The sequence below is a fragment of the Manacus vitellinus genome, unplaced genomic scaffold, assembly GCF_001715985.3.
Source record: "Manacus vitellinus isolate BGI_N305 unplaced genomic scaffold, ASM171598v3 scaffold_11_pilon, whole genome shotgun sequence".
Lineage (NCBI taxonomy): Eukaryota > Metazoa > Chordata > Aves > Passeriformes > Pipridae > Manacus > Manacus vitellinus.
Genome location: NW_021938895.1, coordinates 15,534,393 through 15,551,570, shown reverse-complemented (window position 1 = coordinate 15,551,570; position 17,178 = coordinate 15,534,393). Strand labels below are relative to the sequence as shown.

General features: G+C 37.4%; 1 protein-coding gene across 19 annotated transcripts in view; it reads right to left on the bottom strand.

Annotated features, from left to right (window-relative positions):
- MYT1L (myelin transcription factor 1 like) overlaps nucleotides 1-17,178 on the bottom strand; it is a 299,550-nt gene that overhangs the window by 22,758 nt on the left and 259,614 nt on the right. For all 19 annotated transcript variants that reach the window (XM_018088859.1, XM_018088858.2, XM_018088864.2 and 16 more), the window contains 3 exons: nucleotides 8,299-8,361; nucleotides 3,386-3,469; nucleotides 1,830-2,051 (listed from right to left, as the gene is read on the bottom strand). In XM_018088859.1, coding sequence (XP_017944348.1) covers nucleotides 1,830-2,051; nucleotides 3,386-3,469; nucleotides 8,299-8,361 — 369 coding nt within the window. The remainder of the gene's footprint in view (nucleotides 1-1,829; nucleotides 2,052-3,385; nucleotides 3,470-8,298; nucleotides 8,362-17,178) is intronic.

The following is a 17,178-nucleotide window of genomic DNA, read 5'->3' as shown; positions in this document are numbered from 1 at the left end:
AAGTTGTTAAATTCACTTGCAACTTAGAATATTGGCCCTTTGTTACATCAAGACAATTAAGTAGCATCAGTTTACTTCCATCAGTCTTTTTAAACAACCTTTCATCTTGTGGTGCCCCCCTCTAACAATGGAACTTTTTGGCCAAAACCTGGTCTTACACAGTAAGCCTTTTACATGTCTCAGTTTCTATTTAAGATACATGTGGCTGCTGTGTAGCTAAATGTCAGATTTAGGTTTCTCCATTACAAGCAAACAAACAAACAAACAAACAAAATTAAATGTAATTCTTGTTTTTTTTTCATGAAAACACTTCTTTAAAAAAATCTCTGGCACAATTTGCCCTTTAAATTGTTATATTTAGTATCAGTATGTTTCTTTTAGGAGTTAGTTATTATTGTTGTTGCAAGACTTTTATGTGTATACGCCTTGCAAGCAATCTCCCAGTAATTATATTGTACCTTTCAACTAAAGGTAAAATAATTTCAAAATTTTAATGACTGATCTCTATGAGTTAAATAAATGTTACATCATTATGAAGAAAGCTAAACTGAAATATGAACACTGATACTGATATTTTACTGAAAATTGGAAACTTAAATCCCCATCTGGTACTGCACAAATAGTTGGGGTTTTTGTATCTGCTACTTCTTAAAGCCTATGGGAGCCACAGGCTGTGTAATACATTTGATCACTCAGGTAGCACCTCAGGTCATGGACCAGAATCCCTTCATTGTAGATACATACAAATACTGAGTAGAAAAACAGCTCTGAGCCTAAACAATAAATAGAAACTATGTGCACAAAGTCTGGAGGGTTGAAATTAAGGGTATGGCTTCTGAGTGAAGCTCTAAAGAATTGTCAAGGAAAGAATCAAAGGAAATAGGCAAGAGAATGAAGAAGAAGTACACTTTTCACCTCCCTATCTAGAACTATCTACAAAACAAGATCAAGTTGGCTTAGCTAACTAAAAGTTACAGAAGTTCAACCAAGGTCTGCCTGCAGAGAGTGGCAAATTAGGGACATTGGTTTGACATATTTGAAGTAATAGAGTTTTATATTAGCGATTATATAATAAGAAATTTGCTCTGACATTATAGTCATGTTTAGGCTGAGCTTCCCACTCAGAGCTCCAAGAACACCCTTGCTTCTTCATAATCTCATATCTAAAATGGCAGCAAGTTTGATCCCTAATAGACTGGCTGCTTTCCCTTCCTTTTCAAAGCTATGAAAAACGTCATCACTGAATTTCTCTTATTTTTGTTAAGTTTATGAAAAATTGGGCTTTGTATTTACTTTGTCAAATATTTGTATTCCATTAGTTTTAAATAATGTTCTGTATTCTTTGTTTATTCTTTTAAACAAACATTTTCATTACCAAATGAATAAAAGTACTTTGTTTTTATGGAACTTGTTCCTTAAATTCTTCAGTTCCATGCTCTAATGTTTGAGAACCAAGAATGTGTTTGACATCTCTGAAAATCAGGGGGACTCAGATATGTATTACAAAGTCTGTCTCAAAGTAATTTGTCCAGAATTATTCAAGAAAGCAATAGGAGATTTACAGTACTGTTATGCATGTTTTTTCCCATAAAATTTTCTGTGTATTTTAAATTCAAATTCTGGTCTCTATCTGCAAGGGCTTGCATAAAAAAAATGGTGTGTCTGCATTTCCAGTTACCTACAAATACATGTAAGCAAACTATTTTTCAAAGTAATAATGAAATTTAAAAGGAACAGAGAAATGCCATGACAAAAAGCTGCGTTTCAAATCTCGCTAATCTGATTTACATAATAAGCATAAGTGAAAAATATAAGTCACAGTTACTCACCTACGATGAGTAAGAAAACTACCACTGACATGTCCTGAGCCATCACATCCTGGCGTTGGACATGACATTCCTTCCGTCTTCACTGACTTCCAAGAGAACTGTGAGCCATTTAGGTACCCATCCTTTTGCCTTTTGGCAGCTAGAGGACACCCTGATGCACTGCGATGAGATGCGTATTTTCCGGTTATATGACCCTGACCATCACAACCAGGAACTGGACATCTGATAGCAAAGAGATGAGATAAACTTTATTGTCTTGCCATCATATACCTGGTAGCATCTACAACAAAGTCCAAATAAACCCGACATGAAAAGAATAATCCTGTGCCGTAATCTCAAAATTAGTCAAGATACCCTGTAGTAGTTAAAATTATAGGCAGAACTTCACTAATTTGAAAAAGGAAATGTTCTTTGATAAATTCTAAGAAGGCTAGCCAGTAGGTGCAGTCACAGCTGTTGGTATTATGCAATTGCAAAAAAAGGACTGAGATATATATTTGAATTGCAGGTGTTCATTACTGTAAATATCACCGTGGAATTGAAATGTCGGCTACTGAACTCTGCTCAGCAGAGAAATTGCCCAAAAAACCCCTATAAATATAAAATCCTACTTAGTATAATCCTTGGTACATTTTATTTATGTGTATGGAACCCAAAGAAGACTTGTCTGAAGTCATGAAAATGTCAGGTGTATAGAGTTAGTTATGAAGTGATCAGAGCACCTCATCAGAAATGCTGAGCACCTTTAACCACTCTCTGAATAGGAGTGATTATATCAAACTATGTGCTACAGCCTAGAGAGATCAGTGAAGGCAGTTCTGTGTTCATTTGATGGTTTTCCTTACTTGGGAATCCCCCATATGTTTGCTCTGTATACTGCTAAAAAACAAATAACCAGGGTTAGAAGGAACAGGTTAGAATCTTCAAGTGAAATGTTAAAAGAAAATTATGGGGTGTTTTTTCAGTATGTTGCTACATAAGACATGTCTAAACAAGGCCAGTTACTTCACTCCTTGTCCTACACTAAAATATTGCTGCAACTCTCCACTGAGGGTCCAGTCCTGCATGGTCTAAGCAGTCACTAAATCCACCAAGTTCAATGGCCACTGATATCAGAGCACCTTGCAAGAAGAAACCAAGACCTAGGCAGGCATTTGTTTCTCTTGCAAACTGAATGAACAGTGAGATTCATTGCAGCAGTCTCATATAAACACTCAATTCTCTATTCCCACAACTACTTTATTTAGCACGTAGGGTTTGTCTCTAGTATGCAAACACGTTTAAGGGGCTTTTAGGAGATAAAGATCTAAGTAATTTTTTAATTTCATGTGAAAATGAAGAATTTTAAACTCAGTTATAGAAGATTGTATCCTTGGCTAATACTGTATCCTTTGCTGAATAAATCAGCACAGATCCCAGATTTGCTCACAGAAATCTATGTGGTCATCTGCTCTTGGATGACTATCACATAATCACATTTTTGCCTTAATAAAAACCTGAAGATATACATGACCTTAGGAAACACAAACACACCCTTTGACAGTATTTGTTCTCACCTAATTGGCTCTTGGTCTTCTTTATCTTCCTTGCTTTGTGCTATCCTGATTCCACTTTTCTTTGCTCGTGGACAGCCTGAAAGACTGTGTGAAAGAAAACATTTTAAAATGCAATTTCTGATTCCTGGGTACACTTTACCAGGAATATACCTTCTATCTGAGAAACTGGCAGAATAGGAAATCCTGTCCAGTTTTCCAAAAATCAAAGCTCAAGCCAGTTATCATGGCTGGGCTTCGCAAATGCAGCAGCCACCACGAGGGGGAATCTGTGCATCTGGGTTTGTGACTCCGGACAGGACTGCTGGCACTGTGCAGACCACACGCACGGGCAGTCCCCGAGGAGCCAGAGAAAGCAGCTGTTAAACTCTCTGCCTAACAATCCCTCCAGCTAACTCAGCAGCGACAGTGGCATCTTTAAAAGAAATAGAAGCCAGTGTTTCAGGGCTCAGAGACATGATGTCCTCTACGGCTGAGAGGGATGGAAGACTAGAACAAAACAGGAGTATCTCTTTGTAGAACTAAAGATTTCTCCTGAAAACACATTAGAAACACTATCAAAGTTCTCAAACATCACATAACAATCTTATAGAATGGTTGAATAAAAACATAGCAGAGCTCAGATCTTTCAGTGTTTTCTAGAAAAGGTGTTTGAGTGCTCAGAACTCACACAGACAAAAATATTTGGTAGAGACAAAGTTATATGTTAGGCTAACCAATCTTACATTTAACTAGACACTGAGAATGTAGTTTTTAACTTCACAAGCTCAGCTTTCCTTTGCATATGAAGAATTCCTTATAGAAACCATTCAGTAGATTTGACAACGACTTTAACAGATATTTTAAGATTTTTTTAAGTAGCTGATATCTGAGGACACAAATATGTCTATCAATAAAATCATGCTTTGCCCACTATTTAAATGTTATTTTCATCTTAACTATCAACATTAAAAAAAGAAATCCATCAGTAGAACACCTTCAAATGTGTTGACATGAGAGACAAAGAAGTGTCACCAAAGAAAAATTTCCATGGAGAAACAAACAAAATAGAAGATTAAATTTTTTGTTTCAGCATGAGAAAAGGTACTTCAGTGTTATGTAGTAGGTCCTATTTTCACGAACAAGAGATAGAAACAATGGTAACAAAATTTTCAGTTATTTTGTCTTGTCAAAACCAGTAAGGACTGAGAAGAAGAAGCAGAGAAAAAGGTGATGCAACTACAAACACAATTCTGTGTTAGTAAGTGGAAAATAGAGAAAAATAGAGTTTACATGCTGCAAAGTCATAAATAAGTCAATTAAAGAAAGGGAGGAATGCTAGCACAAGATATTGAACATAGTGTATTACCTAGAAACTTTTAGTGAAATGGCATGGCTACATCTATAGTGGTAAACAGAAGGGACCTAGAACTGTTGCTTTGACAGAAGACCAGCAAGCTCACTGTTGTACAGCTAAGCTCTCTATCTCTGTAAAGCAGGACAGCTACACCCATATTGCTGGTAGAGAATGATCTGGACTGATGCTTAGAATTGCCTGGGAGAGTTTCAGTGGCACAGGGTCAATACTGTACCAGGGGTCATGTTAGCAATTTAATAGTGTAGGCATTTGTGCTCTGATGCGTGGACCTGTGCTCTCATCCCATTTCACTTCTAGTTTAGATGTAGCCGACCGTTTTGCTGTTTAAAGCAAACTTCTCTTTATTCTAGCTTGCATAGTGGACACCAAAGCACCATAGTTCCCTCTGTACAAACTAAACCTCAGAAAGTCTGTGTCAATTAAGAATAGTTTTCTTCAAAAACAACAGTATTATCTGTAAGAAGACAGAGGCAGGAGGAAGAGAGTCTGAGGGATTTAGAATAAGAGAAAGCTGACTCTGGGGCAAGAGAACAGTTCAGGAACAGGTTCATTCACTGCCCCTCATACAACCTGGACTGCAGAGAGTGAAGGGACAGCAGTTAAAGATACCCCTAGTTTATCTCTGAGACTAGTTGTACCCACTGTGTGAGAACAACCAGGATTTGCATCTGAAAACTAAACAGTTAATAGAAATTCCTCAGAAAGAGGAATACTTTTTTTAGTAGATGTACAGATGGGTATGATGACATTTTCATAACAAAATCTGAACAAAGAATTTCTGCCTTGACTAATGATTTAAAGCTTTCTACGTGTTACATCAATTTAATTATCACCTACTTATTGGTATTTTGGTGCATCATCTCTCTGTAATAGATCTTTCTATTCTGGCACTGTGATTTATTAGAAAATTTTAAGACCTTTCAAGTCCTCTAAACAGACATTTCCAATAGACAGCTTCTGAAGTTATGATTAATTAATTTTTCCTCTGATAGTGGATTCATTGAGAAAACATATCTCTAGGATCAGCCTTTGCTTTAATTTTTTTTTTATCCTATAATAACCAAAAGTTATTACAAGGTAAGCATATTACTTCATTTTTATATCAGTTTAATTTCTCATATATGAAGATAAAAGACAACACGGGAAATTCAACACCAGCACATGCTGATACAACTTCTGGCATAGACTGAATGGATGCAGAGTTATGGCAGAGTTAAATCTGCCTTCATGTGTGCTTGCTGTTGAGCAGCCATTTTAAATACAGATGATACCCAGGCATATCAGCAGCCATTTAGGAGAGAAGTCTGTCATTCTTTCCCTTCTGAAACAGAGAGGGTTGTAACTGACTGTATCAAATGCAAACAAAATGCTAACTCAGATGCAAGCAGAGCTAAATGCTAATTTTCAGTGTGGCAATCAGAAAACTTATCTGAGAACGTGCTGTGGGGTCCTTAATACTCAACAGCTCCAGATTTAGGCTACTGGTTCATGCCCTTTAAAAGAGCATTCATTTTGCCAGCCTCACCACCTCAGAAATGGCCTTGACAGATATCATGACCTGAACAGTGTAAGGCTGGCTCTGTGTAAATGTGACAGGTCTCCTGAGGACATCGATGGTTTTAAGCAAAGAAGACATTACTTCTTCAGTGTCAGTGCTCCTGTGCCCGCAGGCAGCCAAAGACCTGGGCTGCCAGAGGCCTTTTTGGAAGAGAAATGAAAAAGTTATGTGGTCAATATAGACATGGTGGCATTTCAAAAGGCTGAATGTGTTAAATCCCAATGGACTGGACAAATTCCAGATCCCTTAGTTTTGCAGAATTACTTTTTATATCTTTATGTGTACTTAAGTATGCTGCAGAATCAAATGAAAACTTGGTCCATCTGCAAAAATGCAAGACCGTAAGAATTTACAGACAGAAGTAGATAACACCACTCAGGTCAGAATCTGGTCCTACAGTGGCCAGGAGACAATGCTCAAGGAAGGGGTTTAAAAAATGTCAACATTCAGTGATTCTGCCCTGCCAATCTTGCCAGCTTTTAGGTTTCTTGTCAGTAACACTTTTCACCTGCATCTTCACTCTCCTGTCTGCTTCTGGTTAAATAGATATAAACATATAAACAGCTTCCTGAAACAGCAAAGTTGGGGCAGAACTGCACCAAGCATAATACTGGTAGAGTGTGAGCTGATAAATCCCCATGTAGTTAAATGTAGTTCTAAATTTGACCTTAAATCCCTTTGAAAGTGTGATTTAATCTCCTATACCATGCAAGTGCTTTTAAAATGCTTATATCTTCCCCTTTATAATCTTATTTGTACTTTCAATGTTTAACACTGCATTACAGAAATTGATATTGGGATCTTTCATTTTTACAGCATGTAAAGGTATGGCACATTCCCAATCTCTGTTATTTATGTTTTGACTTTGAACTGTTTGTTGCTTTTACTGGGAATACATTTAAACTGGGAATTTGTATACTGACTAGCTATAGTCAATTGTAAAACTACAGGGACTTGGTGAAGCAAGCAAATATCCAGACTCAACAGTTATAGTCTGCATGAGAGTAAAGAGCCTTTACTAACAAAAGAGAGGTGGAATACACTATTATTTTTTGATTAAACAGAAGATAGATATTTACAAAATACGGCACAGCTCTTCTCTACTGATTTATAGTTCTCAAATAGCCACAGGGGAATTGCTGATTACACACCATTTGTACCATTACCTCTACAGTGGTATCACCATAATTGATCAATACCCTAATTAGTAAATGGGAAGCTTTCTTTGGCCCTCAGTAAGGATCACGGTTTTAGTTAGGCAGTTAAGGTAACAGCTTTCATCCATAAATTTCTCTTTCCATTCTTCTGTCTTGACAATGTGTTGCAATTTAAGGACAAGCCAAGCTTTATTCTGAAATGTACTAACAAGGCTGGTTCATCTTTAAGTTAGTAAACATTATATACTTCGAAGAGCTAAGCAGGGCCAAACTGCAAACATGATTAATGCTACCTTAAAAGACATAAATTAAAGTGGAATGTTTAATTAGAGATACTTTTCCCCTATGATTAAAGTTGGTACGGCTTCAGTTGGGAGAGGAGACAAAGAGCAGGGTCCAATTTTGCATTTCAAGAAATATGGAGGGAGTCTAGAAGAGACTGACAGGAACAATCAAGAAACACAATTTGTGGGAAAAAGATGCAGGACTAGGATCTGAGTCCAGACTGTGAAGAGTTAAGTTATTCAGAATGTAAAGCAACAGAAACTTATGAATGTTGAATTGCTTTCTTGGGCTAACAGAGATGGTAGAAAAACTGAATTTATTTTGTATGAAGATTTTGCTAGATACTAGCAAAAATCTTCCTACCTATTTGAGTAGTGAGCCATGCTGAAGCTGAGAAATGCTATCCATTGGTGATAAATAGAATGAGTTATACCAACGCCTGTCTACATGCAGCACTCAATCCTACCTCAGTATTTAGAGAGGGAAGTGAGGTAGGATTGAGGTCCCTTCTCGCCCTTCAGTTATTTGATTTAAACAACAAAACCTTCTCTTTACATACCTTCGATGTGAAGCATAATTTCCAGTAATATGCCCAGAGCCATCACACCCAGGGGTGGGACACCTACAATAATAATGGAAGAGATACAGTTACTGACAGGAAAGATACAACTGCCCATTATAAAATATCCATTGGTTCAATCTTTGTTTCCTCAGGTGCCAGCCCTGGGAATCTCTAAACATTTCTAAACCTGAGCTTAATTCCACACCAGGGGCAAACATACTTTTTCATTCACAAAATGTTTTGTTTGTTACTCCTCAGCTGCCCACTTAAATGCTTTCTGGATATCTCAAGTACTGGCAGATCAGTGGAGATTTCCAGCAGCAGCCCACCATCCCTATACCACCAGGAATGAGTAGGGTTGACAGCAAATGGAATACCCCCATGGTGTATGCTTAGGTAATGGTTAACACTGCAGCAAGTCATTTTGTTTTCCACTGGAGCTATTGCTCTAAACTCCTCGCACAGTGTCATGGGGTCACACCATGGAGAGACTCCTTCACTCCCCATGAAGTGAAGAAAATGCCTAAGAAAAAGGAAATATATAGACAAATGCTGGCCTCTTGCAGAGAAATGGTAACCCTCCCAAACACCAAACAGACAGAGAAGTCACTGATGGTACAGCCTTCAGTGGAATTTCTTAAAGTAGAATGACATTAGAGTCATCAAAGAAAACGGATATTTTTTCCTACATTGCAAAGATGATTGCAATCATCACAGAAAAAGCTACATTATAATGCTAAGTAAAATCATTAGCTGGTATTTGAACTTCTACACTAAATCAAAGAAAAGACAAAGAAAGAATTAATTTATATTCATTTTACTGAACAGACAAATGCTGCAAGAATTCCAAAAAGTCACTTTTCTTGAGCCTGAGTTTTGAATTTTAGCTATGTTTTTTAAAGCTTCATTTGAAGAAATCATTCAAATTCAAAAAAGCTTCCACACAAATTCAGATGTTGCATTCTGAAACATCAGATTTCCATGACATTGAATTTTTCCACTATTTGAATCCAGAGTTCATGCAGACTTTGGCTTTCACCCTTTAGTTACATGTATGCTTTTGTATGCTTTCCTCAAAGGTGGTCTGTACTGGTAAACTTTCATTTCATAAAGGTTTCTGCAGAGACTTGAACATTTCTTAAAATCAGGAATTAAGCAATCCAGAATTCAGTGCAGTGGGGTTGTCACATTCCATTAAGCCGAATTTTAGCTCTTTTTAAATTAGTAAACATTATGTACTTCGAGGAGCTTAGCAGGGTCAAACTGCAAACATGATTAATGCTACCTTAAAAGACATAAATTAAACTGGAATGTATTAAATGGAGTTCTCATATGATCTTCATCTGGATCAGTTCAGTTATTCTATAGAAAACACTAAAATATGGTAGCAATTCCAGGATGTGAGCTGGTAAAACTCCTGGGGTTCACTACATCACTGAAGTTTCCCTTCTATATATCAGTCTGTGCACTTTGCACAAGTTTAAACAGCATCCTTAATGGCAATTCTCCTTCTCTCTTGTTTTCTGTCTTTGCACACGACCAAATATATTACCATGATCTTGAATAGAAGGTCTATTACTGTGGCGCTTAATATCTTAAAGACCAACATACAGGTTGACATCACACATCAATCTCTCTGCTTATAGAAAGATAAGCCCAATAATTTCTGCATAGATTCTTCTGATACAAATTAGGTAAAAATATGACCCTTGATAAAGGAGTCATAGCTCAGTCCATATGGCTTTTACACTTTATTCATTGTTGTGGTTGCACATGGCTAGCATAAACTTTGGCTATTCCTTTAACTTAAAAAATAAGTGCTCAGGGCATCTTATATGGAGGGTCTTAGAGTTTAAATATTCAATCCCTAAATATGTAGATGTTCTCATTATTTTTTTTTCATTTTCAGGCAAGTGTATTGAGATCTATGGAGAGACAATCTCTTGCTTCATTTGTTTTTTTGATGCTAGGTAGCTTCAGTGGTCTGCCTATTTCCTAGTTCCACCAAGACTAGCTGCAACTCTGAAGAGCCTGACTAAAGCTTCTAAGATGGTGAATCAAAAGATATAGGAATAAAAATTAATTAAAGGAATCGACTAAACTTTGGCTTTAAATGTCCATGGCATTTAAATGAATAAAGGAGAATCAGGTTCCTCTGCAGTCTGTCTGGAGTACTACAAGGAGTCCTTTTTTATGAACCCATAATTTGAAGCCATCATTTTCCTCTCCAGACTTTTCAACCCTTTTGAGAATAAGCTATTAGCAAAACTGAACAATATTTTTTCTCATCTTTTCCAAGATTTATGTTACAGGCAGCATAATTAATAGTGTTTTAACAAACAGGATTTATAAGATGCACAGTATATCCTGTCAACAAGTCTTAAAATAAGACCATTACACTTCAAGCATTTGGACAGTCTTATACAATTTAAAAACGAGCTTATTTATATGTCATTTAAAAGTTAAGCAACTGAAGTCAATAAGAAATCATCCAGCTGTAAGTTGAACTGGGTATCTTCACAAAGGGCTCTGCACAGTTCACATCAGTTTAAAATCATACTTTTGATTAAACTCGAAGAGATCTTTATGTAGGCAAGGATTTCAGAAAGACCTTTCAGATTTTGATTTTGATGCTATAATATTTGTTTTCAAATCTCATAAGCTTATCTTTACCTAAATGTAACAGATGAAATGACAGTTTAATGCAGTTGGTAAGAACATTTTAAAACCCTGTTACATTTATATTTCTTGCTGTTTCCATTCTATGGGAAGTGCTTCTAACACTGTGAAACATAGGATGCAGATATGCAGCAGTCTGTTTCAACTATGAGTTATTACAATATTTATTTGCTATCCTAAGCAGAATAGATAAGGAGACAATCACAAGCCCTTGTGCTATTGGAATTGGGAGTCTGTACTTTCAGAATGTCTGACTATACGTAGGACTTGTACTTACCTTACTACTTTACTATCAACTACTACCTATACATATTTGACTTAATCATATCTACCTGCAACAATGCCAGAAATATGTATGTATGCGTGCTTGTAAGAGGCAAGTGATGTGAAACCCTTTGAAAATGAGCATCAGAATATGTGGAAAAAGAGATATACAGTTTTCATCACTTAGTCAAAGTGAATGTAATTTGGCAGGATCAGAAACAATTTGTAGACTCTACATAAAAGCTTATTGCAGCAAAGGAAATATTTAGTACTGTAACAAGGGAGGTGACAAAAGAAACTGACCCTGTGAAGAGTGAAGTTCAGGACATAAAACACTAGCACTTGAAAACAAGTTCAGGGCATCCACTAAATGAAAGACATTGTCAGTGAAGGGGAATGCAGCTAGCACTGCCTTGATGTCCCATTCATTTCACAGACCATCCCAGAGAAGTATTTCTGGGGACATAAGCAGAAAGCAGGGCAGGCAGCAGAACAGCAACAGCTGTGGCAGCTGGATTCAGTATCGAGCTTAGGTTCAACAGCCGGAATGAAAAAAAGGTGAAATTCAAACTGAGAAAAATACACTTAAGCCCTGCTACTGATCCTTCTGCATGGAAAGGACTGAAGGTGTGCAGCAATTAAAACAGACTTCTGGCAGCTTGAAGAACTCAGGGAGGTTCTTGAGACTAGGGAGGAAATTAATGCAATGCCCAAATGGGCTCTGGGAGGGTTTTTCCAGTGGTTAAAATCCTTGTTGAAACTTCAGCTCACAAAACCCCCCAGCTCTCATCAGTGTAGTGCACTACAAATATGACCCATATTTAAACCTATACTCCTAGGCTTTTATCTAGGTCTACAGGAGTGAGATAAACTTACATGTAGATTACATATTTAGATTTATAGCTCAACTAGCATAAGAGTAAACAGGATTTTTACACAAAGGTGGTAAGAGAGAACTGCGGTAGTTTTGTCATTATTGTGTATGACTTTGGTTGACTTACTTTTGAAATTATTTTAAAACATAAATTACCTCTAAAACGTACCAATAAAACAAAGATATGGAAAGTGCTTCCACATTTTATTTTTGTCCTGAGGATATCTGCTCCCACAGAAAAGAACAAAACCATTAATTTCTCTCACACAGGCCAATTTTAATGAGTTCTTTCAAAATACCTCTCATGACCTGTCATAAGTAAGATGGTGCATCAGCACTAAAGACTGATGTTACCTTTACTGTTTAGTTTACAACACTTAGTACCTACTACATTGTGCTTCCAATCTTTCCTTGAGAAGTAAGTTAACACACATATCAATAATATAGTCTACCACAGAGAATATCAATTACTAATTAAATATTTAAAACAGATGTAGCTAGCAACCCAATAGAAAAATCATATTGAATTGAAAAGAGGAATAAAACAGGACATTGTGCAAAAATTCAGAATGGTTCTTCAGAATATTCCACATGCAAAAGAACTGGGATTTAATAGAAAATTATCTTTCCCATAGTTTTATTTTGACCATGTTGTCCATCTCTGTAGTAGAGGTGTGATTTTCTGTTGAAGGATCAGAAAGGCTAGAGAAATATAATTGTTTCCTGTGGGACTTCTTCATAGCAGAACATAGAATTTTTTATTGTCTGGTGATTTCCATCTATTTGAGATTCTGTTTTATTTGACTGAATCACCAGGAATGGAATTCATAGGTTGGGAGGCTGGAAGACTGACACAATAATACTTGCATTTCTATCTTTCATCTGAAGATCTGAGTGTATTTTACAAACATTAAGAGATAAAATCTCACCAAACTCCTTTTAAAAGGAAAGAATTTGGCAGAGGAAAATTTGGGCATAAAGAGGCTAAATGACTTTACACAGAAGAAGGAAACAGCCTAGAAGTACAGATTCCTATTCACTGCTCTGTTTGCAGCTATAAAGCCATATGTATTCTGTTACTACGTGTAAATTCATAAACCAAATATTGTGGGTTTTTTGGTTTTTTTTCCTAGTGAGGTAGTTCTGAAACAAAAGGTTACAAAAGAAAACTGTAAAGATATTGTGTTTGCAGTTCCCTGAATTGAATGTGTGAGAAAGGAGGAAAAAAGGGGAGAGGGCAAGAATGGGAAGGAATGAGAAGAAGCTTTGTCAAATTAAAAACTGGAATTTTTTGTAAGATATAGTAAGTTTATTGTTTGTCTATCCCTCTATGAATTTGAGGGCTTGTCAAAAACAACAGGCTCGAATTTCTTCACAAACAAGTCCTCTTTTTAATTAGTTAATAGGCCAAAAGAGAGAACAAGTGTTCCTCCATTCTTTCCCACACCAACCACTGCAAACCTGCAGGGAGCACTCCAGGGCGAGAAACAAGATCATGAACAGAGCTGTGTTGTCCTCAGTAGAGCTTTTTGCCACAGGTGAGTCACTAAGAGGCACTGTTGTGGTTATGAAAACACCTATTTAGCAGGAACTGGACAGAAATCAGCAACTCATTTTGTCTTTTGTTTCTGAGTAGTCAGAGCAATGCCTCCCAGCCATCACTTTTTAGCCAGTTCTTTGAAAACAATCTGAATGTGTAAATCTCTAAAATCTTATTTGCAGTCCCAGGTATTTTGGTAGATTTTCAAACTCTAATTAAGTATGTGAAGTGGGAACGCTGCTGATTCTTTTCCTCTTGAAAACACAGAAAAGCCACTGTCTGTTCTAATTCCAGTAGGAAAACAGATGATTTTCCACTTTGATCCTGTTGTCTTTTATTGTCTATTTTTTACCATAGTATTTGATTTCTGAATTCCTGTGATGATGATACTTTCTTTTGATGCCTAGACAAAAACCTCCTACCTACACAACCTATCCACAAATTTGCAATGAAAGACTGTTTCATTAAGATGAATTTATTTTCCCCTAATTTCTTTCAGTGAAGCTCCACATCAACATACTTCACTCTTCATTTTATGTCTTCCATTTTCTTTCCTACTGCCTTTTTCACCCTATTTTGCGGCAGTGAAGGAAGACCCTCTATTTGTTTTTGCCCCATGGTTTGTTTTCCATCCATATTCCTCTTTAGTGTTTCTCTTCCACAGTCTACTCCTTCCTTTTCCAAATCCCTTTTCTTCCTCATTGTCTCCTCTTGCCACTTCAAAATTTTCTCTCTCTCCCTTTTGCTTCTTTTTTTTCTCTGTCCCATTTGGCTGATGTCTTCAATCTCTGTTCCTCCCTTATCCCTTCTTCCTTTCATGATCTCTAATAACCTTGAAGTTGACAGTTCTTTCTTCTTTCCTCCTCTTTATTGTTTTTTTTCCATTATCTTTTCTTTCATCACTCTTGTTGTCCTCCTGCTCTTTTCTCCCAGCCGATTTTATCATTCCCACAGTCTGCATTGCTTGTGGTCCTCTCACATTGCTGAGATGATTGGATTACACATTGTGCCCTTGTAACAGGGGAGAAAGTGCTGTGTGTTGTGAAACCTCGACACAGAATTTATTGGCTGCGAAGACTCAATGAATCATTTTAAATATCTTGCACTCTTTATTTTCATTAAGGTCCTTGTAAGCTTTACCACTGGCTTCAAAAGGAGCAGAACCAGGCTAATAAGAACTAGGCACTTCTGAAAATTGCATTCAGAGCTCACCTGAGCTCATTTGAATTGGTTCAAGAGGCAACATAAACTCTGTGGGACAGGCAGGCAGATAATGAATATTTCAGTGGATCTTATGTCTATGGTTTCATGTTCAAGGCTAAACATACATTCTAATCCTCACAAATATACCTACAAAAGCATGAGAAGTCAGACCCTTATAAATATCAAAGTTTCATAAAGATGCTTTGTAAGCCAAAAATAAAAAAAGAAGTTAAATTTAGATCCATATGTTAATTATTTCCCTGTATGCATTCTGCCTAGAAGGAATATTTAATCACATAAATTTTGTTTTAGCAAAAGTGCTAAATGTTACTTTTTCGTATGTAAATACTGCTAACATTTCTTACTTAGCAGAATGCTACTGACAAGACAGGCTTCACTGAAGGTGAAAGGAAAATTTAAAACCCAAACTCACAGCAGATATAAAGGAAGAGGATTTCAGGAAGTAACAAAAGCCAGTAAAAACAAAAAAAACATGGTGGAAGAGTAAATTAGTGAATTTAGAAAAATCTTTTTCTGTCTTAGTTGCTTTTTGGCATTGGATACAATGCAGTACCAGTAGGAATGGACAGGAGATCAGGGGATCCAGACAAGGATCCCTCCTAGTGGGGCATTACTGAGCCCCTTCAGAAGACACTGGGAAAAGGGTAGATTGGAGATTGGAAAGAAGTGTAGAATGGAAAGACTTGTTGCCACTTTCACTATACAGTCTTTCTACCATGAGGGAATGATGCCAGGCCTGTGGAGCTAGTCCAGGCATGAGACTAAAATAATTTTGGCTCAGAGGCTTCATGAAGTAACTTCAGTCTCTTCTATCTCTGCAGAGAGATTGCTCTGTCCCTCTCTCTCCTTGCCTCTAGAAAACTCCAGCAATAGAATGGTTCTGAACTGGGAATGGCTGATTGCATACTCTTCTCCTCAGGTAAAAATTAATTCCCTGATTTTCTGCATGTACAGTTTTTCTGCCCTTAGCTGCTGCTATTATCTGTATTGCATTCCTGCATTTTTTGAACTGTGTGTGGGTGAGAAAGAACATGATATGTTTTTTAATAACATTGAAATCCATTTTCCTATAAGCAGTCTAAAATGCATCATGCTGGCATTTAAATATTGCTGTGCGCTCGAATGCACAGATACATATGATGAGTTTAAATTAATTATACTGCTTGAGAAAAAACATCCCTGTGCCTTCCATTACCACCTCTGCATGCTGCCTGTTCTGTTAGCAGTCAGGACTTCCCAGCAGCAAGTGCCATGACGTGCTGCCCGCTGTTCTCACACCTAGCACCAGCACATACCGCCTAACATGCCAGTTGCCAAAGGCAGGGCATGTGCCTAATGTGAAATAGCTTCTCTGCACAACCCAGGGGGTGCTCCATGCTCAGAAGCTGCCAGGGGGAAGCTGTGAATCAGTTCTCTCCCTGGGCACCTTGCCCACACTTCCTCTCCTGCCAACATCGCCTGCCTTGGAGGCAGCACTGGCCAGCTGCAGATCCCCTCCCTGCAGCAGAGAGCACTTCCTGGCACCAGGGATGAATCAGTTCCAACATATGCAAATTCAAATATTCATTTCCAAACAGCTCAGCCTTTGGAAAAAAAGCTTAGTTTCTATGTGAAGGAGTAATATAAAATGATTGAGGCACAGAGAAAAATGCAGAAGAAGATAGCCTTAAGAGAACATGCCCTAAACTAGGAACAAAGCCATGCAAATTCTGTCTCCTAATAGCATTGCTGTAAGCCCGTGCTGAAAAAAAAAACCCCAAAACAAACGAAAAACCCACATGGGCTTCTTTCAGTTAATTTGTGTAGACACATTTGTTTCTGAAGAAGAATGTCCTATTCCTGCTTGGTCTATTAATATGGGAACCACTAAGCCTCTTGAGAATATCTGCTACTCAGTCACTGCACAGCAAGATTGGTCCAGGTTTGCAGAACAACCAGTGACATGACTTCTCTAGATCCCTGTATGTGACAAGGGGTCCAAGAGAAGCACTTGAAGACAGCAACACAGGTATAGCACCTTAAAAGGTGTCTTCAAAAGCTTGTACAACTTTTCTGTTTATCATGTAAATGGAAGTTTTAGCTAAAAATTGAATTAAAATTAGGCTGAATACTAAGTACTTTGAAAATGCACACTTTGAACAGGTGACTTTTCCCCTGATATCTACACTATGGCCAGTAGTCCGCTGGCTACCTTGAACACCATAAAACTATCAATAGCATAATTCTTGAACTGTCATCTCTCTGCTGCTGCTTCTCCCACGCTCTGCTCTTTCGTTCTTTGTATATCTTTTCCTAG